Source organism: Osmerus mordax, chromosome 9, assembly GCF_038355195.1.
Source record: "Osmerus mordax isolate fOsmMor3 chromosome 9, fOsmMor3.pri, whole genome shotgun sequence".
Lineage (NCBI taxonomy): Eukaryota > Metazoa > Chordata > Actinopteri > Osmeriformes > Osmeridae > Osmerus > Osmerus mordax.
The window spans coordinates 11,537,821-11,565,785 of record NC_090058.1 but is presented as its reverse complement, the minus strand read 5'-3'; the positions used below and the strand labels follow the sequence as shown (position 1 = coordinate 11,565,785).

Genomic DNA, 27,965 nt, shown 5'->3' with positions numbered 1-27,965 from the left:
ATTTAAATCATACACTTGACCACTGCTTGACCAAAGTCTATAGTGCCTTAATTATGTACACAATGTTATGTAGGTACAACAAACGACGGCGGAGGAAAGGGACATTACGTGGCGTTGTTTTTTTCTGTACGTAAGAAATACGATTGCATGGCTGTGGTAGTGGAATGCATGCACAAAACTGCGCAGTAGTACGCAATATCAATCCTACCCAATTCGTGGACGTCAAGCCGTGTACGCGTTTACGAGTGACGTAATCTGCGGAACCGGATTGTCCTCGGAACAAGCATTTTCATTTTTCCAATCATGTATCACATATTGCTGATACGGGCAAGGATACATTTTCCATAGGCAGAGCAGGTAATTAAGATCACACTTTCCAATAAAGTAGTTAATATTTTTTCTAATTTCAGACCAAACGTCAACTAACGTTAGCTTTGTGATACAACTTGGCCTCATCCTTCGTTCGCAATACTGTCTGTACACAGTTTGCAAGTGTCTATACAATTATATATCTGGCTGTTATATTTGTAGAACAGCTCACTGACACAGTCGAGCAACTATTGATGAGAACATGTTTTAATTAGCAAATATACACGATAAACATATTTTCCATTCATAGATGTTCATAGTTAGGTACAGTAAGCCTTTTGCTAGCTCCCTCACAGTTTTCATTTCTGACTGCATTCCCAAGTCAACATACTTTTGACACCAACATGTAATGCTTGATCAGTAACTTGTTATTGGCTTGTCATTTTTGAATTAGTACCATATTCTGTATGCCTACAGCATGAAGGATCAGATTAACCTACTGACAAACTTGTGTATTTGTAGGTTTCTTTTCCACACAAAATACCATATGGAATGTCTATGAGCTCAGGTTTCGTGTTTGATGCTCAAGTGTAGGCCTAAGGGTTTAATAGATGCAGAATGTAGCCAGCTTTACCGTAGTAGCACCTTGTACTTTAGCTGGACTAATAAAGAATACTAAACTACACATAAGCTAACCAGCCTCTCTTGAATCTCTTGCAAATGTTGGACCAACTATATCTGTTGACAAACCCTAAGGCTTTCAGCCTTGCTGAAATTGCACTTGCATCAGTGCCACTGTTGCCTTACACACTGAGTATTGCCACTCGATAGCTACATAACATTTCCAAGCTTAATGCTGTATAGTTGCCGGGTGAGAGGGGCCAGTGGCCCCCCAAGATGATTGACATGTTTGAAATGATACCAGAGCTAGCAGTGGGCTGAGGATGGGGTGGTCAGGAAGGAATTTCATACCAATTATAAATAGCAACAGTTAAAAGATCAACAGGGTGGAAGGGTGGGGTACCATTGACCTGTTTAGTTTGTAAGTCAACACCATAGACTGTGGTCAACACTCAACTGTGGAGAGACGGTGGACCCAGCATTCTGTCCTTCAGCTTTGCTTGGACTTAAGTTCATGTTTGTATTTTCATGTATTGCAACCGGGAAGATCAGAAGGGAAAAGATGAGAGTAAGTGTTTAAAGTAGAGAGCTGTGTAAGTCTGTTTAGGAGTGTGATGTGTTCAGTCGTTGGAATAACTTAGTTGTTTTTATCCTTTAACCTTCTCTCTCTCTCAACATATTTTTCTTTTGCCTTCTCTTCTTTACCCTCAGCTTTCAGTCTTTTATACTAAAGATATCTCTTACATTTGTTTTGCCAATGGCATGTGTATCAATTTGTGTTGTGGTTAAGAGTTTCTGAGATTAGATTTGGCCAACTGCAAATGTAGAATTCATAGGCATTAGCCTAAGTCCATAGCTTGCTGAAACCTTCTGAGAAGAAACCCAAGTATGAGATTTCATGTGACTTAGCTAGTTTTTAATTAGTTCACCATGTGGTTCCAGAGCAATTATCAAAAATAAGACTGAAAGGGGAGTAGTGTGTTGTTGAAAAGGTCAAACTTGAATTTTAAGCAGTTTTTGTGTGGCCCATTTCCTTGTAACTCTTGTCAGGGTTTGAAGTACATTTTCAGTATGTTTTTTTACACAATCTCTCAAAGCTCCAGAGTAAACATGTCCAGCTACAGCATCAGACATTTTACTGTAGACTTTACAAGCTTGAGGGGTGAAGGCGGGGGCGGGGGCGATTGTTGAGCTGTTTCCCTCTCCTTGAAGTAAGATGGCCGCCTTTCACCTAGCAGTTTACTTCTTCGTTGTTTATCATTCTAATTTCACATCGCATTTCTGTTGCCCTGCATTTTGGTTTTGTCCCCCTTGTCATGCCTAATAAAGTACCTACTATGTTTCGTCTAACTGTGACATCGTTTCCTATTATGTTGCTGTGTGCAGGCCCGGTCAGGGAGATGACCAAAGAGGATGTCCCAGAGTATTCGGAGGGCCACACGCACCTGACCAGGCTCCATGGGCTCTCGCATGGTGTAGAACGTCCTGTCGTCCACCAGGTGGCATCGGCCCCTATGCCCTCCGACTGTGGTAAGGATAAACACATCAAAGGGGGCCGTCTCCACAGTCTTAAGCAGGACTGTAGGTTCTTTTCGCTCTGGCCCTGATTCAGCACACCTGATTGTGATAGCCTGATCAGCTGTTGGATACGCAGAAGCAGGTTAGATCGGGGTTGAGGTCAGAGCAGCACCTGGCTTCCTCACCTTCTCTCCTGCCGTTGGGGACTCCTAAAAGAAAAAGGGGCAGGTGCGCCACCTCCGAGCCTAAAGCCCAGTTTATACCGATCGCAGAGTGTGTGGTGGTTTGATTCGCTCTCCGACAGAATGCGCCGCCCTTTTTATTCTCTCCTTCGTAGCTCTGTTTTCCAAAATATTTGTCGAACTCGGGGCGCCCCCGGTGGCTCATCGGGTGGAGCGTGTGCGCGGTCGCCACGCATCCCCCGCGTTATTACACTCGGAGGTCTGCATCTCTGCGCGTAGCCCTGCGGCGGCCCAGCCTGCCTCCATGGTGATGTAAATATAGCATGTCCTGGTGGCCAGTAGGAATCGCCCACTATTGTTCCTTTCCGCAGTCCCCACTGGCCTGCTCTCCTCGTGCAGACCAAAGGACAAGAGATCCGGCCAACGTGGCCACTGGAAGTGTAAAACGTACTTATCCACACAGGAAAGACACACACACACACACACACACACACACACACACACACACACACACACACTGCAATTGTTAGACAGCACAGATGCCCATCACGTCCTTCCACACATGTTTACAGTAAAGACACACACACACACACACACTGGATTAGCAAGGCAGTTGATTCACAGAAGCGTAGCAGGGAGGTTAATTCACAGAAGCGTATGGGGAATGATAGATCAACACCGCACGGCTCACACGACATGTCATTCTAATGCTCTCTCCGTCTCACACACACACTCTCAGACCTTGTTTGCGCCTTCATACAGCTAACTATAACTTCTGTGAAAACGACACTCTTCCCACAAGCTGACCTTAAGTTGTCATTGTAACCCTTGTGAAGAATGGCACTCATCTAAGTCAAGAAAGAAGCCATGTGCAAACATAGTGTCCTGTTGTGCTGTAATTGGATAGCAAAAAAAAAAAATAGTCATTAAAGTGAGCTATGGAAGACACGCTCTGTTGAAAATTCTGAGCTCATTTTCTCTGCTTCGATTTGTCCTAATATTAGCTCCAGACACCTTCGTGCTTCAGTTTCGCCTAATTTCCCCAAAAAGTTATGTTGCTGGACATAAATTGATCTCGATTCAGGTTGATCAGAGCGGGATCAGAAAAATGCATTCTTTTTTGGGCCAAAAGAAAATTGAGGGTTTGACATGACTGACTACTATTGTGATTAAAATCCAGAATTATACTCCAACAAACCCTCATGACGTGCCACATTTTGAACAGGCGACTACATTGAGTGTTTAATACTGTATTTGTCATGATAAATAAATGTGGATATTAGCAACACGCTGTATGGAAATTGTTTGAGATTCTGCACGACTAAGGTTATGGTCCTTGTTTCAGAGTTCTCATTCTTTGACCCCAGCGAACCCCAGTGCAGAGAGGTTCTGTTGGATCCGGGCACCTCTGTGCCGGAGCTGTTTGCTGTGCTCAGGCAGTGGGTGCCTCAGGTCCAGAAGAACATCGACCTCATCGGAAATGAGGTGACCCCTCCATCTCCAAATATGTTTGAGTTGGCTCTCTAGCTCTAAGGTTTAAAACAAACATGTAACATGTTTTTCCCCATTAAAGTTGTTTGTATGAAACTCACAAAACAGCTGATGGAACCTTTTGGAACAGACTGTGTTTAAGGCCTACATTTAACACACACGCAAACACATTTGTGGGGGCTTTTAATCCCAGGTTTTAACTGCTCTCATGCTGTCAACACAAAACAACAATTCATGTCATTAGAGACAACTGGGTAATCCCCCAAACTTTGTAAAACAGCTTTAAGTTCCTCAAAGGAACACTCAACAGACAGACTGGTTTAGAACTTCCAAAGAGAGTATCTGTTAGCATATCCTTTTGGCATATGCTGTAACCTGCACTTCCAATTATTTGCACTAATACAGTTGCATTACTGAATGCAATTGGGCTTGAGCTATTTTCTCATGGAGATTCATTCAATATAATAGCATATCTCTATCTGGTCCCCTGATTGCAATTGATTTAGCTGATTATCGGATACACTTTAATAATGAGTGATTGTTTTGAACTTTGAAACACTTTGAAACACTAATTAACAACTGATTTGTAAATTACAGTTGTACCTTTCCTCTTGTGAACTTTTCTAATATAATTGTTCCCCCGTGTAGATTTTGAAGAGAGGTTGTGGCGTGAACGACCGCGATGGCCTGACAGACATGAGCCTGCTGCACTACTGCTGCAAGGCTGGGGCACCTGGGATTGGTGAGTAGAGGGCTGTGTTTGTGTGTGTGTGTGTGTGTTTGTGTGTGTGTGTGTGCGTACACAGAGGGAGAGAGAATGTACACATCTGAGACACATTTTGCACGTCTTTTAATAATTGAAATCAGTCAGGCTGCCTCTGTTGCAGGCGACGCGGACACGGCGGCCTCCTTCGCTCGCCAGCTGCTGTCCCGGGGCGCTGAGCCAGGGCTGCGGTCGCGCTGGACCAACATGAGCGCTCTGCACTACGCCGCCTATTTTGACGTCCCCCAGCTCATCCGGGTGGTGCTGCTGGCCTCACAACCAGGTGGTGAGGAGAGGGGAGTGGGGGAGCCGGAGGGAGGAGACGGGGGATTCAGGGAGAGCTGCAAGCTTTTTTTTTTTTTAAGAAAGGGGAGGAGGGGGAAGGTGAAGAGATGGGGGGGGGGGGAGGGGTCAAGATTGAGAGAGAGCAGGTTGAAGTGATCTGTGTGGGAAGAGAAATGCATTCTGGGGAAGGCAGATATGGGAGCAACGATGGGTAGATAGGACCCCAGGGAAAGTAGTGACATTGGGAGTAGACAAGGACTGAGATAAGGGAACAGAAACCCCCCCCCCCCCCCTTAATTTTAGCCTGTTACCTGGACTGTAAACCAACTATATATAATACCCATGGAATTGTCCAACTATCTTTGTCCAACTTTCTCTCTTTTTTTTGTTGCCTGGAATCTTTTCAGAGGTGGATGCAACCTGCAGTGACTTTGACTTTGGCACCGCCCTGCATATCGCCGCGTCCAACCTCTGCGTCTCCGCCGTCAAGTGTCTCCTAGAGTCAGGGGCCAACCCTGCTTTCAGGGTAGGTGTCCCTGCATGCCTCCGACACCCTCCTCCCACGACCCTCACTCTTCTGCAAAGCTGCAAAGCAAATCGCTCAAACCAAAAACCTTGTAGAAACATGCTGCAGAAGCATTGTCATTGTCAGACCATAGCCAAGTTATTATCCTCATTGCATATCTAGGAGCAAAGAGTGTACCACACAGTAGTAGTATTACACAGCGCAGCTATACCCTGAAATAAATCCTGTTAACTTATCCCCCCCCTCCCCTGCAAGTGTACAGCCATCCTTTTCCTAGAAGTCTTCACTGTGACGTGCGACGTGTCTAGAACCTGTCGTACTTTGATGGACATGAAGCCGTAAAACACTCGAGCGTCCCGGAATTGTCCGGAATGTGCCGCCTGTGAGGTGGTCTGTCATCGCCCGGTCGTACCGAATGAAACACCGCGAGGGCAAGGGGAGGAGAAAGCAGGACAGTGACAAAGTAGGCCGGCCAAAAACGTGCCGCCGCAATCTGATTTATAGTTGCGTCCTGTTGAGCATGCTCAACACAACCCACACGCTCCTCCGCCGGATTTACTTCTCGGGGATCGCGCACTCATGCACAGATGCATGCACGCACAATCAGTACAATCCTTACATAGGATTGTACTGACCACACACACACACACGTCCCCCTTTACTTTCTCTCCGTTCACACTTGCAGATGCAGTCAGACACGACGCGACACTCATTTGTGCACACCTTCACACCGCCTCTCCCCTCTGAAGGATCTTTCCCCCCATCATGCACATGCATCTCACTAGACCTACGCCCCAGGGTTTGGTACGACAAGTATGATGTGAAGGGACCCTCCGTCAAGCCAAAGCTCGTTCTTCAGCGATGGACTCGCACGCCCCTAACACAACTGCCATGCTTTGTATTCCCTCCTCCCCATGGACCTCTCTCTCCCCTCTCTTTCTCTCTCTCTCTCTCTTCTCTCTCTCTCTCTCTCTCTCTCTCTCTCTCTCTCTCTCTCTCTTCTCTCTTTCTCTCTTTCTCTCTTTCTCTCTTTCTCTCTTTCTCTCTTTCTCTTCTCTTCTCCTCCTCTCAGCAAATGAACCATGCTCATTTATCTCTCTAAACTCATTTCACACCCCCACAGAGCGCACAAAGAAGAATGGGATGCCTAGAGGTTGTAAAATGAGCAAGCGGGCAGATGGTGCTGAGTGCTGGGCTTATTGACGTTGTTAGCCCTCTTAAGTCGGTTGGGTATTGCCCACGATGTTGACAGCCGTTTACGTGTTGCAGGCTTGCTACGGGAAACCACAATGACCCCTGGATGTTCACAGCTTAGCTATCAAGATTTAGCACATCATATTTCAATGAATGTGCTTGATATAGTATAGACCTTCACGAATGACTATTCAGCAACACTACATTACGGTTACATTAGCTACCATGTAACTACATTGCAGTACCTATAGTCGAGAACCACTATGTAGTTGTACACCTTGTTACAGTTTAGAGATACAAGTTATTACACAAATCAAACTTGATTTGGAGGAGGTTGGGCTTGAGTGGATGTTAACATTTATCTTGTTTTGCTAACACAACCTACCTATTACACCCCTCCCCCATACTGTGCTTTCTTATACTTTTAAAATAACCTTTACCACTAACACTTAATATGGTACCATTTAAGTGTATTGCAGTTTCTATGTACCTAAAATGTTTTTTCTATTTCTTATGAGGTACATGGTAGTAATGTGGGCTTTTCTCTAGAACACTCTAAGTGAACGTTGATGGGGATCATCATAAGCCTTGGGTTGGCTGAGCAATGTTATGATACTGCGGTGACTCCTTAATGATTGACAGCTGTCCTTGATGTTGGAGGATATCTTGATGTTACAGCCCATAGCCTCTAAGAACGTCAGCAGCACCATGTAGGACAGTCTTTGCACAACTCATTTTAGGGGATTGTTTGTGGGTTTTGTCGTTTTTAAAAATTGAAATATTATTTTCCGTAGAAGCGAATTAAGAACTGATTCTCAACTGCAGCCCAACCAAGGTTACCCAATTTCAGTGGTTTTGTTATTCCTAGGCGGTTTGAATAACCTCAGACTAACCCTGTCATGAAGTTCTTTACTTGATGCAATAACATAAAGAAATCGAATGAGATGACATTACATTGATTTGGCTGAGACCTTTGTAAACCGCAGCACTTGAAACGAAAATAAATGGCATCGTTCAAGCATTTTAGACTCGTCGGAAGTCTTTTTAGAGTCACTTTTTCTCTCTTTTTTTTCTCCTCCACATCACATTTCCCATTTGTGTATTTTCCGACTCAGTTGGCACAGAACACCATAAACGGGCATTTGTCTGGAATACCAATATCCCCGACGTGAGTTGAATGGCCTTCCGGTGTCAGCTGGAATCCTCGCTTTCACACCGTGGCCTTGGCAGTTTTCTTCCACCCACATAAACGTCACACCCAATGCAAAACCACTCCCTTATTCCCTTTCTTGATTTTTACCTTGGAAACGAGTCCTTTTCACTTGGTGAACGTGCCCGAGCTCTCTTTTCTTATACAATATCTGCATCGGTGTAACAACTCCTCTCTCCTCTGTGTAAGTTCTTTAATTAACCAACCACTTGAGGGCAGCATTGCGCTATCACTGTATGGACCGAGCAACTGTCACACCTAATCTCCAAGACAACAGAGATGTTATTTTGCAGCCTCTTTAGAGACCCCTGTATTCAAGGACCTCGAATGTGACTCTGTAGTAGATGGCCTATGAATCGCCAAGGCTGTGATTTGAGACCAAGATTCGGAAAGCACATGCAATACATGGGAATTATTTTCCTCTTCTTTCTGAGCAAACAATGCTACAATCGTCCTGTTCCCGCAGCTTCTGTAGTGTTGTTTTGCGGGGTAATTGCTACCGTTTTGCACTGTCAGTAATCACATTGAGAGAACCTTTTTCTCAAAAGATCCCTCTAGGCTCCGACCATAATCCAGCAACGCAGGAGCCATGGAGGGTTTTGCTGGCTCACAGGATGAGGACCTGTAAGGTAACCTCTGTGTGTGTGTCTGCGTGCGTGCGTGCCTGCACGCAAATATCAGTTTGCACTTTCCATCAAATGGATGGAAGGTGTTTGAAGAAGGGGGAAAAAAAAAAAGCTATAAAAGAATTGCACACAAATATATATTTTTTCAACGATGCTTCAGGAACGTGTCCAACAGGGGGCTTTTGGCAACTCTTTTGACAGTGCTGCCGCCTCACCGTTTTTACAGTGTTGTTGAGGGACTCTGCGTCCATGGGCATCCACATCAGCATCCTTGGTCAGCACTTCCGTCTGTCATCGTGGGGCCAGGGCCTTCCATCATCCGAAAGCTTCTTTAGGCCGACCGCGGCGTCCCTCTCCGTCCTCCGTCGACATCATCCACGCCGTGAAAAATGATGAGATATCTCTCAAGCCCCTCTCGACGAGGCTCGCTCCAGAGCAGTTCTCTCCTCTTTCCTCCTGATTCATTTGGCTCCACGGTCTCACTTGTGACGCTTTTATTTACGGTGTAGGTTTACTCTTTTAGTGTGGCTCGTGATGAGATGGATTAACAGCTTCATGCAGGCGGTCGCTAGCTACTCAGCTCATAAAGATACGTTTACAAAGTCAAATGCTGTGATGGGAAAAAGAAAATTGTATTTTCAATTGACATATTTCTTCTATTATTATTTTTGGGTTGATATGCTTTTCTAAGTTTTCTAAATGTCAACACATTGGGCATAGATGCATGTGCCTGAAGGTCTGTTTAGCGACAGACGGGTCTCTTTTGCATAGGTGGCAATTCAAAGTCGACGTCGGCTCGCTTTAGCAGGGCAATAACATTCAAAACTTCTATTTCCAATCAAGTACAGAAGCTACTGTGGTATTTGCCAAGCAGTCAGTGTTTGAACAAAACAGGGCCAAGTTAGCTCTTAACACAGTAGGATAGATGGAGACAACATAATTGCAATACCATGACTCATCACTATTTGCTGTTGACATGAGGTTGCCTGCCATTGGCAAGTTCCTGCTATGAAAGGTTTGCGTCCCAGCCCCAGCAATCTGCTGCCCACCTACACTGCAGCCTTGAGCCTTCCGCGAATCGTATGATGTGAAATCACCCCTGTGCTTTCAAATGGAAGTTCTCCGGCAACTGACTACATCACCTCCCCTGCCCCTCGACGCGGCTCTTGATTATTCCGCTGGTCGAAGACACTTGCACACGCCGGTCGTCGGGCATCCTCTCAGCGTTTGGCGGAGGTTGCTGCTCGCACAGCCGACGCCGCACCTTTGTCTGTCCCTCTGTGGGTGATATAAACATGCTCTAATGAGGTCTCTTTCCCAGTATACGGTGCCTGGCAGTGATTAGGGGCTGTTTATGTGGCTGAAACCAAATCTTGCCTCAAGGACTGCTCCAAAAAACACCTGTCGGCTGTGAGTAACAGTATTGCTACTAGGTGTCTCAAAGCCTGGGAAAACGCTCGAACTTTAAAAGTGGTTCCGTTGACATTTTAAGGGTGATAAATCAACGTCTGGAATAGATTTCTGGTCACCCAGGTGTTCCTCCTAGAGCCAATAAACGTTGGCCTCGGAAGAGGGTTGCTTTCACATAGCTTGGATTGCCATGGCGCTAATAACCTGCTCCTAGAAATGATCAGTATTATCACACACACTCATGTTCTGGTATCATCTGGAAGGGGTCTATCACTATGAGGAGGGATAGCACATGTATTGCCGTTCTATTGACAAATGCTCACACGCGCGCACACACACAGGTGCAGTCTCTGAAGCAAAGTCACACTGCCTCATGTCAGCAGAATGGCAGTGTGTCCATTAGTGCTGCAATACGTGTGCACTAGGGCAGAGCCAGTCTGGCAAGACGGCCCTTTTGACAATTCATCGAGAGCCGCTCGATCGCCCCCCTGCAGCCGGGAGTGGGCCCCAATTACTCCCAGCGCCCCTCCTAAATGAGTTCCATTCGTCCATCACGCCTCCGCAGCCGTCTCCCCCTCTTGTCTCTCTTTCCCTCTCTCACTTCCACTTTCTCTCCTTCTCTCTCTCTCTCCCCCCCCTCCCCTGACACCTCCATCCCTCTGACTGCTCTCGTCCCTCCCAGACAGCATCGACTGTGAGCTCCTCCACCACACTCCCAGTGTGCCTGCTCGGAATAACATTGATGGGGTTTTGTCTCGAGGGGGGGGGGGGGGGAGGAGAGCGTCACACCAGCTCAGCGGGCCGAGAAACAACGGCCTTCCTCTAAAGCAACGGCAATCCCGTTTTTGGGGGGGGGGGTACGGCATATTGTAAAGAGCGAGTGGAGACGCTTGGCAGTTTATCTCGACTTCCGAACCGTTTTCCTCGTTCCTTTCCAGAATGAGAGGGGGCAGTGCCCGGCCGACGCCGTCCCCGAGCCCCTCGATATGCCCCTGGAGATGGCCGACGCCGCCGCCCTCGCCAAGGAGCTCCGCACCCTGCTGAGAGAAGCGCTGCCCAGGCCCTGTGCCCCCCTGCCCCTCACCCTGCCGGCGCCAGGCCCCGGCGGTATCTCGGACAAGGCAAAGGCCCAGCTCGCCACGATGGGCCTCCGGCTGGGGGACCGCGTGGTCATCGCTGGCCAGAAGGTACTGGATGTTTTGGGGAAACGGGAACAACGCGCTTTGTATAGGCAGAATATTTGTTCCGGGATTTAACCGGGTGCAGAATATGTGCACTTTGGTTGCATGTCCACAGCAGGCTCCCCTGTCAGGTTTAAGTACAGCCCCACAGATACATTTTCAAAAGGTTTATCCTTCCCACTCTACTCCTCTCTTAACTTCTGTGTTTGTATTTATTTTACAAAATAAATACTGGCTCAGTAGCATTCCACTCTTTTTCGAGAAAGTAAATACAGTATAAACATAAAGAATTGGTTTTGGAGAGTGTGTTTTAGGTTGGGCTAGTTGAGGCCAAAAATATATTGTTGATGCTCACCCCATTACATTATATTGTGAATGAGCTCAACTAACTGATCTTTCTTTCGTGGATCGCATACTGGTTGAAGTGCACAGAGTCAAGTGGAACATGATGCTTTGACATAACCATTCAATTGGGCTTCTGTTTTATGAGTGTGTAGTCGAAAGGGCAGATATTAAGTTGCAAATAGATCATATCCTAGGAAGTATAATTAGAGGTTGACATTCTTCGACAAATGTCCCCTGAGGATAAAGCCGCAGCATTGCTCTCATAATTGTGATTTTCTGTCCAGTCTTCGGCTGACTAAGATGTCTGGTGCTCAGATATCAGGGAGGGTACAGAGTCAGGAACAGATGTGTGAAAATGTGGCATTTGTGCTCTGTAAAGCCTCCCAGTTTACCAGTTACCTTCACACATACTAATGTTGATAACACCAGCCTACATGCGCACACACACATGCACGGGGACAGGGGCGGCCGAAATAGGTCTTAAATGAATTCTTGCTCCTTGCTGGGCCTGAAATAACCGAACTGTGGAATGCTGTAGACAAACTATCAAAACCCCTATAATCTCCTCCAGGGTTCTGGCTCAGGTCTGAGCCTTAATCTCGTAATTTTCCTTTTAAATTGCAATATTTTATATTGGTTACTTGCTTCTTCCTTTTTCACTTGTTTGTGAATTGATTTTAACAGAGTTTTTTGGTCGAGGTTCTGATGGCCGGGTGGGGGAATGGTGTTTGTTGTCGTAAATGGGAAACACCGCACATGTTATCGCTAATGAAGGCATAATCACTTTGGCAGTGAACGGGGAGATAAGGAAACGATGAGGCGTGCGTATCGAGGGCGTGCTATCTCCTTTGGAGAGCCGCAGGACGATGAGTCTATCCTCGACTTCCTGGGCTGCTTTCTACTGTCTTGTTTTGCTTCTGTTTCACTCTCAGGCTTCAGTATGTGCTGTTGCAACTCAGTTCCCCTGCTAATCAACGACGTGCGTAACGGCTTTTGTGTGCATCCCAGGTGGGCACGTTACGGTTCTGCGGCAGCACCGAGTTCTCCGGCGGCCTCTGGGCCGGCGTGGAACTCGACCAGGCAGACGGGAAGAACGACGGCTCTGTGGCGGGAGTCCAGTACTTTACCTGCCGCCTCAAGCATGGTATGTCCCAGAATCACCCCCTCCCTCAAGCATGGTATGTCCCAGAATCACCCCCTCCCTCAAGAATGGTATGTCCCAGAATCACCCCCTCCCTCAAGAATGGTATGTCCCAGAATCACCCCCCCTCCTCCTCCACCAGCAGAACCACCACCATCCAAAATCAGTCCCACTTAACTTAATTCAATCCAAACACTCCAACCACCACAGACTCGATCCACCCTACCCCCTCCCCGTCTCTCCCATCCAACTTGTTTAGGACATTATCGAATAAGGCGAGGTGCTCAGTGGTGTATGACCAGCTGCTGGCAACCTCTGTTCACCTTGCGAGAGTTGTGAGTGGGTTCGACGTTTCTAATGGCGGCCAAATCTAGTGCTTGTCCCTCATTGACCCCTAAGCTCCCCGGCCTTTTGAGCCTAAATGACTGAAAGCAGTCTTCTCCCTCTATGGCCCTACATTCTCTATTTTCATCCTTTTTTTCTTTATCTGTCTCTCCCACACTCTTACCTGTTTCTCTCACTTTAATCGTACCTCTTGTATCCATCTCTCCTTCTTTGTTGCTGGCTCGCTCCCTCTTTTGACCTCCTCGATTCCCTCTTTTTCTCCTCGCACATGTTGTTTTGCTTCCGCAGGGATTTTTGCTCCCCTGTCCAAGATCAGCAAACCCCTGGAGCGACGCAAAACCAACCCCCCGAAGAACCCCGTGCCGGCCCCTCGCCGCATCGACCTGTCGCGTGTCCCCTCCAAGATTAACACAGGTAAGACTTCACCCCCGCAACAAAAGACCAAACAAATGCGTTGCGGTGGCAATGAGCAAAATGGCTTTGCATTCATTTGTGTGGATAGAGCATTAATATGTATGGCTAGCTTATTGGGGTAATGGATTTTCACAAGCCCCCCTCCCCCCTCAAGGGAACAGAAAAGAATGAACCTGTCCCTGTTACATATCTGGTAGGGATGAGAAACCTCAGTCTTTATGAGTTCACGAAGTAGACCCTCAGCCCTCGGGGCCTAGAAGGTCGAGGGAGGAAGTGAGTTAGTGCCGAAAAAAGAAAGATTGAGAGCGGCTTTGAGGGAGAGAAGGAACAGGAGGGACCCATTTTCCACATGTCATAGCTTATCTCATTACGCACCCCTCTAGGACCTGTTTTCCGGAGACCAGCGCACATTAATGCCTTATTAGAGACCACATATCACTTCGGAAGAGTAGAACAACAGCATATAAACTCGCCCCCCCCATCCTTGCGCAAACACACAGTAGTAATGACATTAGGTTTTGATCCTATGTCTGAAACTCCCTAATGTGCCTCTGCCAGGGGAGACACAGTAGCGTTATGTGTTCACTCAGAGGTGTCCGGGGGACACGAACGGCGGAGCCGACGGTGTCCTTAATGACGAATCCCTGCTTCTCCATCTCCCCACCGCTCTAGGCCTGCTAGGGCGGGCGAACGGCAGGTAAGAGGGCGCCAGCCGTATTAATACCCCACCCCGCACGTCACACGCACCTCGTAAGGCCCACTGTGTTCCCCTTCTGTTTGGACTCCTGAGGGAACTGCCAGGAAATGATTTAACCGTGGGTTATCCAAATGGGAGACGGCGCACATTTCCTAATGCTGAGATGTGGTTAGTGAGAGCAGCTGATGACGATGAGGGTGATGAGGCTCCACAGAGCGATGACTCTGCTGCAGGTGTCTGCAGCCCCCACCACACACACACACACACTGTTGTTCCAATTCCTTTTCGTCAGCCGTAATATCCTAGGGAAAATCCCAACACACAAGGACTACTTTGAAACTTTTCAAGTCCGCCGACTTGTAATATGAGTCCTCGACACACTAATGCCAACCCAGACGTGACCGGGATCAAGTGGTGTTTGTGGTTCGGGTGACTAAGCACAAATATCACGAGATAAACACAGAGGTAATTAGAGGAATTAACACCCCACCTGCTGGGCTCATTGTTTGGTGAAGGAAGTGAAATGTACTTCCCGCTACCAGGGAAAAAGCTTTCCTTTTAAGTCTAGAAGTAGGGTTATTATTCTGTGCCCTTGGGAGGCCACTTGATTCAGACGTGACAAGAATAGTTGACCCCCGGAGTGCCCCGTAGAATTCCGTCAGCCACCTTGATTGATCGTCCAATTAAACAGGTTTAATAACCGTCCCGTGGACGACCTGCATAGCTCGGCAGCCATTCATCACAGCGCGTGCATGCGTCTCTGCACATGTGGCATCCGTGCATGTTGCGTGTCTGCTAGGAGCAATTCATGAGCAAGCCATTTTGGGCGGAGGTGGAATCGAGACGACCACAGACCTCAGCTTTCCAGCGCCGTCTCCTTTGGTCTTCCCTGATTTGGACACAGCCCTACCTCAGGTTCATCTGCAAGTTGTGCTGGCTTTTGTTTTTTGTTGCTGCAAAAAAATCACCTGTCTCTCTAACCAGGAAAGACAGATTCCAGAGACCGCAAAGGCTGGCCCCTATTAGAGTCATGTCACCCCCAGCTCAGGCCTCAAAGGGCAGGTGGTCGCAGTGAAGGCAGTCACAAAGCGACGGCACTCGATCCCGAAGGCCGCGGTCTTTACCGGAGCCTGTCACTTTGAGTCCCCGTCAGCCGGTGCAGCAGGTAGATAGGGCCGGGAGGTCCAACGAAAAGCGAAAGGTCAGGCAACAAGAAACAGTTGGCATTCAGGGTTCTCCAAAGCTGGTGTTCTTTTTTTTCCTCTGAGTTCAAAAGCAAGGAGAACAACTCTCAGGAAAAGTACTTACCCCTGAGAATGTGAAATAAAACGGCAATCAATAATCAACCCAATTTGACTTCAGGATTTTAGATGGGTCAGCTCTTCTTTGGAGTGTTATATTATAATGTTCTTAATGGCATATAAATGAGGCTACTGTAATATTCTTGCTGCTTGTCTGGAAATTAGTTTTATTGCTGTTTTGAGTTTATTGTCTGACTGTCTGAGCTTTCGGCAGACACAGTAAGTTCTGCCACATTGCTCATAAAACAGATATCTTGGTAGAACCCAATGCTGTATTAATCTGTTGTCCCTTGAATATTTGAGAAATTCTGGGGGATAATAAAAAACAAATTGGACAGTGTTTTCTTGTTTACATTCCACCTTTTTGTGATAAAAAGTCAATTATATATTTTAAATATATATGGTAATGTTAATATTGTATAACATTTGAATATCCTTTACCAAAAAAATGCTGGTAACACTTTAGTTGAAAAGGGTCTTCAATAACACGTTATAAGCACATTATAAACACTTTGTCCATGACAAAAAGGGTCAGTACATGTTAAGACAAAAGTGTCAATGGCAGGTGTCATGACATGGTTATGACCAAAATATTTTCTGTCTTGCAATGTGCCATAATGTAATGACACAAAGTCATTAACTAAATGTTGGTCATTCAAAGAAAGTGACATAAGATTGGGGGTCGTAATGCTTTATTTCAGCGTCATAAACTCAAAATGTGTTCGTCAAATAAAGTGACACAATCATGATTATAAACGTTTGATTAAGTTGCATAAACAAAGTTTAAAATGCAATGAAATAAATGGTGCATTATTTGTCAAATATTATCGGGGCCAGTACGTTGTATGATTCAGTAATTTACTTTGAAAGGTATTGATTTAGCGATTGCCCATGTGCCAGAATAATGACAAAAGTTCTGCATGAATAGTTACCCGGTCACAGAGGCCTCTTGCAGGCAAGAGAATTGCGGACCAAGACTGATTAATTAATTTAATCAATTAGTATTCCAGAAAAAACTTTTCTGCCTCCCTTTGATTGCTAGGCCTGTGAAGCCAGTTGAGACCAGCGAGGCTATGCGGTTTATTTGTTTCTGTGCGTCAGTTAATAACCATCCGCCGCCGCCATCAGCCCCGGGAAGCTCTGGGGTTCCAGCGTGGGAGCAACTTTTTTCTCTGCACTTTGATTGGACCTCCACAAGGGCATTGTGACTCAACAGAGCAGACTCACACAGACAGTCCAGACAGTCCACTGCTCTTACTCCCCCCCCCCCCCCCCCCCCATTACACTGCTCTTACTGCCTCCCCCCCCCCCCCCCATTACACTGCTCTTACTCCCTCCCCACCTCACCCCTCATTGTGCTGCGATGTCACGGCATCCTTTCTTTTGACCTCCTCTTCATCTCTGAATGGTTTTCTTCCACGTCATTCTCCCCTATCGCCTCCCACATTTTGCCGTTTCTTTCATTCTTTCTTTCTTTGGTTTAGGATTTTCTCTTGTCTGCATTGACCTCCTTTCTTTCACTGTTATATATTTGGCCATTTCCATTAACAAGAATAATTCCTGTGCAGGTTTGGAGGAGGGAACTCACAACCCCCCTGAGGCCGTGACAGGAACTGCAGTTATAGCTAACTAGGTTTCGATCCGATTTGATGCTGACAGTGGTGATGGGATGTGGTGCTCCAGGAACCAATGTCTGGACTAAGCTTGTCTGAGCTACCTGCATCTTATAATGTTGATATGTTCCATTTAAAGGCATGTTTGGACAATGGGATTTGGTGTACTGGTTTGCCTATGTCGGTTACCTGAGTTTTGAGAGGCAAGCTAGCAAAGTAACTTCCTAATGTCACTACTGTAAGTGTCACCGCAGCATTTCAGTTAGCACTTTAATAAGACCGGATCCATTTCACTTAATTTAGAATCAGAATCAACAGCTGCCACCCAATACACCCAAAACATCTGCTGGTCTCCCATTATAATTATGATACTTATTAAGGATGAGTCTAGATCCATATACTGTATGTGTGTTTAACTCAAAACCCTCCACTCATCAAATCATTTTGGCTCGAATTTTAATAAATTACCCTCTCTTAGTCAAGCAATTATGGAGCTTCTGGACTTTGAAGGTCTGAAAGTCGAAGCCTAATGAGGTCTCGTCTTCGAATAGACTCTTGAGATCCAAACCGATAACACAGCACGTCCCCCTTTCCTTCAAGTCAGTAAAACAAGGAGAAGGGGTTCAGACGAACCACGTTGGGGACAGCAGTGTGCTGTAGCAGTCCACTCCCTCTCCTGAGTGTGCACCAGCCACCACGAGTGTCAGTGCGAGTCTGCTGGAGGAGTGAGCTCACGGGGGTGTTTGGAGGAGTGTCACAATGGCGAGCGCATGCTGCGGTCTGCTCCTGTGTCTGGGCCTGAGAGATCCACTGCTGTGGAAAACTGTAAATGCCCCCCCTCCGTCTGTACTTCCATAGGTCGCCGCAGTGTGTGATCGATAGTTTGTGTCTGACGGATTTCAGACACAACCCCTCGAGGTCTTGATCCGTAGTTAGAGATTTTATTGATATTTTTTCCCTCAGGTATTGGCTGATGTTTGTGACTCCCCCCCCCCCCCCCCCCCCCCCCAACAAAACGTTTTTCCCCCCAGGTGCTCTCTCCCGCTCCCTGTCCTCCTCCTCCTCCTCGCTTGACTCGCGGCACGGCCACGGCACGCGACCTTGTCCGGCGCCGCGGCAAAGACCCCCCGCAAGGCAGCGGAGGGAACGGCTCCCGCCCAGCTCCAGGGTCACCCCTCCTCCGCCTCACCTGGTCCCTGGCACCACCTTCCTAGGTACGTCGGCTGCGTCCCCGATCACTTACCAGTTTTCAGTCACACGTGTGCTTAATGGTAAGAATCTCAAATTAGTCGCCAATCGGCTCATCTATTCCGGTTTCTCTTCTGTCTACGCTCCACGCCAACTGTCACAATCTGAAGGCAGACCACCTACGTAGTCTGCAGTTGCTAAGAGCGTTGGAAAAGAAAGTAATTAACTTCAACAAGCCACATTAAACTGCAGCAATATCCACCAGTGATATTTACGTTCTAAATGATACACTGTAAATAATAAGGAATATGTGTAGGTGGAAAAGGTAATCTGATTGAATGGCACGTGCGGTTCTATAAAAGTTTTATGGAGCTTAAAAGAGTAAAACCCCTGCTTGCCTCTTCCCTGTCCCAGTGTCGCGGAGCCGGACCCCCTCGGTCGGCAGCTCGGTGTGCGAGGGTCCCGAGGTGCGTCTGGGGGAGCGTGTGCTGGTGGTGGGCCAGAGGACCGGCGTGGTCCGATTCTACGGCAAGACCAGCTTCGCTCCAGGTGAGTGAAGCCCCTGGCACGAAAAAACATGAACCCTAACCCTTCTTACGACATGTCCAAGGCCTCATTTATCATAACATTACATTTACATTTTACATTTTGTCATTTAGCAGACGCTCTTATTTACATTTACATTTAGTCATTTAGCAGATGCTCTTATCCAGAGCGACTTACAGTAAGTACAGGGACATTCCCCCGAGGCAAGTAGGGTGAAGTGCCTTACCCAAGGACACAACGTCATCTGGCAGAGCCGGGGATCGAACCAGCAACCTTCTGATTACAAGCCCGCTTCCCTAACCGCTCTGCCACCTGACTCCCCCACCATAACATGCTGTGTTCAGTGTGTAATTGTTAGTACTGAGTGTAGGTACTAATGGTGCAATGTTACGAAAGGTACAATGTTTCTTTTTATGTGTGTTATTAAGTTGTTCTTTATATAGACGCAAAACACTAACAACCGTTATCAAGTGTGACGTATAAACGTTCGGCGGTTAGACGGAGCTTGCACACTTTCATGTATAGTCAAAATCAAACAGTTCACATCTAAACACCAAACACGTCATTGAAGTTAAAGGCTTTACCCAATGATGTTGCACTTAAAAGGCAAGGGGCACTATTGGTTCACGAGTCACATTCAATGTGTTTAACTGAACAAAGGTCCAACACAAGTACATTATGGCCACTTGAGGTTAAGCACATTTTGCAGCAGGGTTTGAGAGATTAAAGGTTGGACTTGAATGCTCAAGAGTGTTGACCCAGAGACATTCGGTTCGATGTGCATGCTCAATATGCTCCTTCATCTCAATGACCCATGAACGTGTGTCTAGTATTAGTGTTCATAAATGAGCAATCCATTGGGAATCATTCACCACTTTTTCCTGTGCTTACAATGAGCTTTGTCCCCTTGTTATAGTCTGTGCACTATTGATGAGTAATCCCAGTCAAAGCAGGCCTCGAGTGATTTGAGTACTAATGCATTCTGGACACTGTATCTTGTGTGCCCTTTGAGTCGTGTGTGCCTTCCAGTCAGGGGGGGAGGGTATTGCACGTGTGGTCAGAGCATTTGACTGCAGGTCAAGAGGTCGCAGGGTCAAATGTTCCCTGTGGTGTATGTCACTTTGGATGGAAGCATCTGCTAAAATAATACATCATTCCTAATATCCAGTGCGTGCACGTTGCTGCCCATGGGAGAGAGAGAGCGACACCCTGCATTTCACAGCCGTCTTCGGAGCTAAGCTTGCTTCAGCTTCACATTGTGGCTCTTCTGTTAGGATCCTCAAGCCCAGCAGTCCTCTGAAAAGCCATTGAATAACCGCAGGGGGGAAAAATCTCAAACATGTTTTCATTTTCAAGGTGAAAACCATAGTAGAAAAGAATCTCTTGCATTGTAAACGTTCCGTCTTTCCCGTAACTGTGTCTATGACAATCTCACATCTTATATTCAGGGGGAAGGCATGGATTTCTTATTTTTTATGTTTTATACAGTAACTGGCTGTAGTTGTATAGCAGCCATACAGTTCCATACAGATGGGATGGTAAGATGGTCTATGGAGTGTAACTGAATGGAGTTATTGTACAATGACCAAGTGAGTTCCAAAGCGCCTAGGAGATGGTGTACACTGTAGCGTGTTCCATGCAATGTTGTTAGTCTTATTTGGCAAGCGGATTTAGTTTGTGAATTTTTTTAAGAACAAAAAATATAAAGTGACTTGTAAGTTATGTTAGTATTGCGTTTGGACAACACATCATCCTGTTCGGGAGACTTAATACATCATTTGAACAAGCACTTATTTTGCTTCAACGTGTTGAAAGCAGTTTTAATTACTTAGTTAATTTGTTGAAAATAACCCAAAGAAATTCCCTCGTACAAGCTACTTTTCAAATGCACATCAGTAATGGGCATGCTCACATGTATTTGTGGTCAAATAATACGCCAAAATGACAGCCATATGGGAAATGTAAGTCTACATGAATAAAATACGAGGGGCCAATCAGGGAGCCTACGGAGGCCTGCCACTCCCTCTCACAGCGACCAGGGAGGAGTCACTGGGGCGCTCGCCTACACCATTAGTCCTCCTCCCTCTGGGCGGGTGCTGGGACAGCTCCTCCCTACTCTACCTGTCTCTTCAGCCGGTGGCAGGACAAGCCATGGAGTTGAGCATGTCAATTAGTCATGTAGTCCACACTGAATACAACTCAGTGACAGTTACATCTGTCTACACGGGAGAGACTGGGTTTCATGTGAGCACATTGAAGTAGGCTGGAGAAAAATGAGGCAGTAGTGTTTCCATGTCCTAAAATGCTCTCCGCTGACATTATGAATGTCTTGGCTCGCTCTGTTCACACGCTTGCACTTGTAAACCACAATGCTGAAATTAATTGGACGGGGTGAGGCAAACTTGAAATGTATTGAACAGCTTGTTTTGATCATTTGACACTTACAATTAAAAACTAGCTTGCATGGGTACATTTCTTCATTTTTTTTTTCAATAATTAACGAAGTCGCTAGGACAACTTCTTATCTCGTTCAAACGGAACGTTCAAACCCTCGGTCCAAATGTGATGCATCATCAGAACGACCCGTTTGAACGAATTACAGCTTACTTTTGTCTGCGCTCTTCAAAATTCAATATACCCTTCGGGGCTTCCGTAGAAATGTAGAAGAGCAACTGAAAACAGATTTAGCAGATTTGAGGCGGGCCATGCCGTCCCATCCCTCCCATCCACACTGCACTCCCGCAGCACATGTTCTGGCTCAGGCCAGCTTTTGACTGTCTGTCCATCCTCCCACCTGTCCATCCTCCCACCTGTCCATCCTCCCGCCTGTCCATCCTCCCACCTGTCCATCCTCCCGCCTGTCCATCCTCCCACCTGTCCATCCTCCCACCTGTCCATCCTCCCACCTGTCCATCCTCCCACCTGTCCATCCTCCCGCCTGTCCATCCTCCCACCTGTCCATCCTCCCACCTGTCCATCCTCCCACCTGTCCATCCTCCCACCTGTCCATCCTCCCATCCCTCAGGGTTCTGGCTGGGGGTCGAGCTGGACAAGCCCAGCGGGAAGAATGACGGCTCGGTTGGAGGTGTGCGCTACTTCAGCTGCCCACCCAAGCACGGCGTCTTCGCTCCTCCCTCACGTGTACAGAGGTGGGTAGGCTTCCCAAGGGGAGCTAGCAATCATGCAGACTTTTCTTTTGAACTGGCAATATCAAATAAAAAAATAAAGAAAAGTGCATAGTATGTCACTTGCCAATGGAGAGAGAATATGCAGACAGGATGGTGCCGTGTTTGGAAATGAAGTGCACATGGCGGTTTCCACCACTTTGGCCTGTGTCACGCCTGGGGTAGGAGGGGGAAGGAGTGGCAGATGGAACAGACCACCGGAAAGGCAGGCTTGCGGGGACACAAAACGTAACAAAACCTTTTATAAAAAAAAAAAAAAAAGGTAATCAAGAAAATAGCTTTCCCGGTCTGAGGGGGTGGTGGTAGGGGGGAGAGAGAGGGGAGACAGACAGACAGACAGACAGACGGAGAGGGGATTAAACAAGGTCTGTGTGCTCCAGTACCTCCTTCGTTCTGGAGGCTGGCTTTCTCTGGCTTTCTCTTTAGGGGGGTCAGGGTTTCCTCCTTTTCAACAACCTCTGCCCTCCAATCTTCCAACCTCCTGTCTCCCTCTCCCCAGAAAAATGATCTGTTGATCCTTATGGGGAGTTCCATTACCCTCTGATAAAAATGTGCACCCATTCACGTGTTGCAATACGTCACTTTCCTCGTTTCACAAAAGGCAGTTGGTTTTGTGGTGCACCTGTGCATCATAAACAGTGTCTTTTAAACTGACAATATGCAATGGTTGGATGCGTTTCCAGCCTGCCACGTGCTGTTATTTCTCTATTCTACAAAACCTATTTTATAATTCCGATAGATCAGAGGGGTTCATTCCGCACGGCATCACGTGAACAAAGTGTTGACTCGACAGCGGTGCAAAGCTGCGGAAACGATTATTAGTAGATATCTCTTAATCCTTGAGATATGGGAAAGTAGATGGAAGCATTCATATTCAGTAGCTAACGAGGAAGAACAGGAGTCAAGACGGACGGGGTAGAGTGCTTTGTTGTTGTGATGTCATTCCCCATTTACAACAAGCAGACAGAGGCTGGGAGTACTAGGAGCAGCGAGGGTCTATAACACAACCCTCCACCTGAGGAACTTCATAAGCATGCTTGCCTCCTGGTTAAGAGTTAGGGCCAGTGACAAGCCAGTAGCATATTTATTTATGATAATGTCGAACATCCAAGAACAATGTAGGCTCACCAAACTGCCCTGTCCTTCCATCTTGTCTCCCCCACCCCCCCCCCCACCCCCCCTTTGCTCTGTGATAAGAGGAGACAGATGAAGGACTGGCCTTCATTTTTCTCTCTCCCATCCCTCTTGCTTTTTTCTAATTAACCCAGGGGCCAAGAAGTAGGCTGTGCCAAGCAATCCTCTCCCTAATGAATGAATGCTCTCTCTCTATCTCTCTCTCACACACACACACACCACTTTCTACGAAGCGGAGAGGCTTTTTCCGGCCATCTATTCTCCCTCTTTTCTGCAGTTGTCAACAGCTATCAGGATCCATCAAGAAAACAAACAGCCTGGGAAATTGTATTATCATTTTCTGTTTTGGGGGTTTTCTCCCTCTGCTGCCTCCTCTAGCTGCCACCCCCTTCTTGCAAACAAGATATGGGTTTTTGGTCCTCATTTCTCTAAACTCGCCTACCTCCATCGTAATGGCTTTCGAAGCTCAAACCATTATCACAGGCACACAGCAGCTTAGACAAACATCCATGTTGGACAGGTACTTTAAGAAGGGACGTTGCAGTTTTATTTGATTTCACTCTTTACCTTTTTTATTTATTAATTATTTATTTATTTATTAATTTAATACCCTTTTTCACCCACAGTAAGTTCACGGGAAAGGAAGGAGTGCCTTTCAGTTCTGGGTCAGGTTCAACTCCATTTCAATTCACTTAGCTTGAGAAGTTCTGGAAATACGTTGCCAATCAGTCAGTTAATTGGAGGAGAAAATGCCTTCTTAAATGAGAACCTCCTCTCTATTTCAAAAGCGACATTTTTATTCATTCGGAATGATGAACAATCTGCAGGTGAAATTGGATTAACCCCAACTTTTGACTCTTGACCATGTCTCTGGGCTTTTCCACGGGCCGTTTTCATATTTTTGTGAGGGAGTGTTGCTGCAGACACCATGTCTTGTTGGCTAAAAGACTTTGATGCGCTGTAACGTTATCTTTTCTCATGTCTCACACACAGAATCCATGGTTCTGTTGACTGCCTGTCTGAGCTGTCTTCTTCTCGGCTCAACAAGCCCTTCACTGGTGAGTTGAAGTAGAAAAAAACATGGGACAGGGTATAAGTTGTCGTCTGAAACTGTGTGAAAGCGCTCAGTTCTGGGTGTCTGTTATGTGTTTCTGGCGTGTCAACACCCCTCATTTGTGGGTTTATTTTGGATTTTACCTCAACATTTGTCTTCCTGTCACTCAGATATCCGTCGCAGTTTCAGCACGTCGTCAGCTATTGCCACACAGAAGGAGCCACACAGGAAGAACCCTGTAAACAGGTGCCCACCCCTCCCCTCCTTTCACTTTTCCCCCCTCATTATTATTCTTCACATCCCTCCTCACACATCTCCTACCCAATACTTTTCAGCTTTGTCCTAATCCCTAGGCTGGGGGTAAAATCAATACTGATAAGAACCAGCGGTATTAGTCAGCAAAATAACCATTTTGGAGAGTTGCCAACACATGATAGTGGTTATAATGAGGATGAAAGGAGTCCAATATGGATACCCCCTTCCCCAAGACCCACCCCCCACTCTTTTCCTGTGCTTGTTCAGTCTCATTTTCTCTCTCGTTCAAAACATTTTCTGCCACCCAATCTCTCGGTCCTCGTTCTCTCTTGCCACATACCCCACATACATTCTTGTGACTTTTTTTCTTCATGTCTTCTCCTGCCCACCGCCATTTTTTTCACATTTCTACTCGGCTTCAATTGTACTTTTCCGTTTGTATCTTGTACACAGACTTTCCTTGTCTCTCTCATTCTCTAGCTCACTGTGTGTTCCCCTCCTAGGACATTGTCCAAACCCCACCGTCGGCGTTGGAGCACCCTGAGTGGTAGCGGCTGGGGTGCTGTGGGGAGCATCAAGGGCTCTGCCAGTGCCGCCTTCTCCACCACCGGCTCCTCCACGGGCTCCGTTAGCGGCGTCCGCCTCCACCTCGGGATGCAGGTCCTGCTGACCAGCGCCAACGAGATGGCACTCATCCGTTACCTGGGAGCTGCCGACTTCGCCCCGGGCCTGTGGCTGGGCCTGGAGCTGCGGGGCTCCAAGGGGAAGAACGACGGCTCGGTGGGAGGGCGACGCTACTTCAGCTGCCGGCCTGGGCACGGGGTCCTCGTGCGGCCCAGCCGGGTGACCTACCGCGGCATCAACGGGGCGCGTCTGGTGGACCAGAACAGCTGAGAGCCATGGCACTTCAGGCAGATCGGATACAGGGTGGATGGAAGGTTGTTGGAAAGCAGGTTTTTTTTGTAGTTTTTTTTTGCATTTCTGTAATGTCCTAATAGATACTTTCCCATCTAGAGACTTGATAGACTTGAGAGTTGTGACTTGACAATACGGTCAATCAGTTAAGTTGATGTGCTTACAGCCTACACTAACTACACATCAACTCTTTTTTTTCACTCCTCTTTTCTAGTTTTAACTGTTCTCATTGACGTGTGCACTTGAATGAATCGTTTAGGCCTCTAGATTTGGCATCGACCATAGTTTGGAAGCAGAAGAAGCACTTTGATGGTTCGCTGACAAATATATCTTGTTTTGGCAGGGCAGGAACCAAACTTTTTTTATCAAATCTTTGTAAGACACTAAATAAACTGCACTACTGTACAAAGTGTGCTCTGATTTCGGTCCGATGCACTGTATTTTCTTAGAGATGGGTAGAAGTGGAGGAGATGATGAAGATAAACGGATACACATCTGCTATTCTCACAGTTCCCTGAGCTTATTAGGTCTCACTTTCTCACTGAACCAAGATTACTTCCATTTGCTTTTATGAGGCGAGTTCTTGGTCACTGATGAAGCACTTTGGTGCCTCAGCAAAAATACATGCTTTGGCTCGTCATACTTGTACATTTAGTGACTTCCAAAAATAAATAAATAAACATGCTGGTGCTATACTGTAACATCGTGCCCTGATGCATGTTTGTCAGAACTCTTTACAGGGGTGTAGGTAGATTGAGTAATGCCTGTTGTACCATGGTACCCGAGATGTGATACAACATGACAGCGATTAATTATATCAAAACATCAATTATCATTAAAATCTGCTAGCAATACTGGCTAATCACATTGTCTATTTACTATTATTTACAATGGTCTATTAAAAACTTTATGAAAGTGTGTTTACTTAAGATAGCGTATGGCAGCCCGCCTAAACACCACAAGTTTTCTTTTAACTTCTGTCTGGGAAAGTCACTGAAAAAAAAGGAATTGATCAGATATGTGGTGGCGGGGGGGTATGTGTAACCTATTCAACAAAAGCTGCATATGCCAGCCGATTAGAGGGGACAGACCGCAACAGTCGTCCAGAAACTCAAGCTGAATAGCCAATGCAATGTTGATCAATTGTCTTAAGACTGCAATTGAAATGCAGGAAGCCAGGCCCAAGGTTGTTTGAATTATCCGCCCAGAGGTGTTGAGATGAAAAACCGAAGGTTCTAAACGTAAAATCGATCACTATCTCTAAATGTGGAGCATCTCAGAAACCAATTTCTGTAGCAGTCAGTGCCATGACATTATTTATGGTCACTCCTGTGACAGGTATTTCTAAGATGGCCATACCGGTGATGTCATCATGAGCAGTCTCCATATTCGATATGATACACATACAAGCTGATCTCTTGTGCAGTAAAAGTGATCCCAAGTTGCACTGGCAAGCTGGGTAGGAAAAGTTGTTTGCCCCTGGTACTGTACCAGGGTTCCTGCGGGGACTTAAAAAGTCTAAAATTCTGAACTTTACCCCCGATTCTGAACCCCCCGATTATCGTTGTATAATTCGCACTCTGTTTTTAACCAAACTAAACTAAAGAGAATCTTCCTGACATTAACAAGCGTTTGGTGGAGAGGAGAGAGACAATATTTATGAAACTATGTGAAGGTGAAGTCCCACATCTCACATGACCACAATGTAACTTTTAAGTTAAAATAAACAATTTAAAATTTGGTTTTGAACCCAGGCTGTTGCCGTACTGCCCCAGCATGTCTGAAAGAGCATGCACACTAACCCAGTGAGCTGACAGGGGAGCCCTGCTTCCTTTAGTTTTTCTGACACCCCAACTCTGCAGGTTGTTACTAGATAGTTCAATGTCAAATTTAAATGTTGAGTGGAGATTGTTATGATCCCTGATAGTTCAGTGGTTAAGGATGTGGGCTACTGTGGGAGGGGTCATGTGTTCAAATCTGGATGAGGGATCTTCTTACAGCTCAATTTTTGCTCTTGGACTTATAAATAAAACTGATAAAAAGTAAATGTATTTTTGGACTCTTGGTTGAGCCTTTCCTGGTGGGACAGTTGGGTACCTGGAAAGACAGTTGGGAGAGGGGATCTGGACAGTCGGGGAGTGCGCTGCGGTTAAAGGGATCTGGGCCCACGGATGTGTTTGGCACTATGCTCTGTGCTAGTTTTGAACCCAGATCATTGTTGTGTAGTCCCTTGTTCTCAACCCACTACACCACGGGTTTGGCAGTATACTTGATGGTACACATGCTTACCCACTGAGCCACAGAGGTTTCCTGCAACGTTACTTTCTACAAGACGGTGTATTTGCCCTTATGACTTACTGAAACCTGCAAGAACCCTGTATACATTTCAGTGTTGATTTTCGATATGTTCATTTGGAATTGTGTGTAAAATGAGAGGGTCAGTATGGACCACTTACAGGTAGTTTCAAAATACTATTTATAAAATACATAATGAATAAAGAGTCTATTCTAATTTC

At 46.4% G+C, this 27,965-nt stretch overlaps 1 protein-coding gene across 4 annotated transcripts; it reads left to right on the top strand.

The window, feature by feature from the left end:
- The first annotated feature begins 268 nt into the window (after positions 1–268).
- LOC136948995 (CAP-Gly domain-containing linker protein 4-like) lies at positions 269–27,965 on the top strand. 4 transcript variants are annotated; one of them, XM_067243177.1, is made up of 15 exons: positions 269–357; positions 2,317–2,460; positions 3,976–4,115; positions 4,770–4,863; positions 5,009–5,170; positions 5,577–5,695; positions 11,074–11,322; positions 12,670–12,805; positions 13,436–13,561; positions 18,204–18,386; positions 18,775–18,909; positions 21,932–22,055; positions 24,219–24,283; positions 24,450–24,525; positions 25,038–27,965. In XM_067243177.1, the coding sequence occupies exons 2-15, from the start codon at positions 2,331–2,333 to the stop codon at positions 25,426–25,428; spliced, it is 2,130 nt and encodes a 709-aa protein (XP_067099278.1). In that variant the 5' UTR covers positions 269–357; positions 2,317–2,330; the 3' UTR covers positions 25,429–27,965. The 4 variants fall into 4 exon arrangements, with proteins under 4 accessions (XP_067099278.1, XP_067099279.1, XP_067099277.1 ...); XM_067243178.1 differs by lacking the exon at positions 269–357 and adding an exon at positions 711–715; XM_067243176.1 differs by lacking the exon at positions 269–357 and adding an exon at positions 1,413–1,498 and having other exon boundaries at positions 5,009–5,167.

Bases quoted from the DNA above. Each gene is read 5' to 3' on its own strand.
- LOC136948995 (XM_067243175.1), top strand. From the start codon at position 1,459: ATGTATTGCAACCGGGAAGATCAGAAGGGAAAAGATGAGA. The intron at 18,910-21,931 runs GTGAGTGAAGCC...CCCATCCCTCAG, and splicing joins CAAGACCAGCTTCGCTCCAG to GGTTCTGGCTGGGGGTCGAG. The intron at 22,056-24,218 runs GTGGGTAGGCTT...TCTCACACACAG, and splicing joins CCTCCCTCACGTGTACAGAG to AATCCATGGTTCTGTTGACT.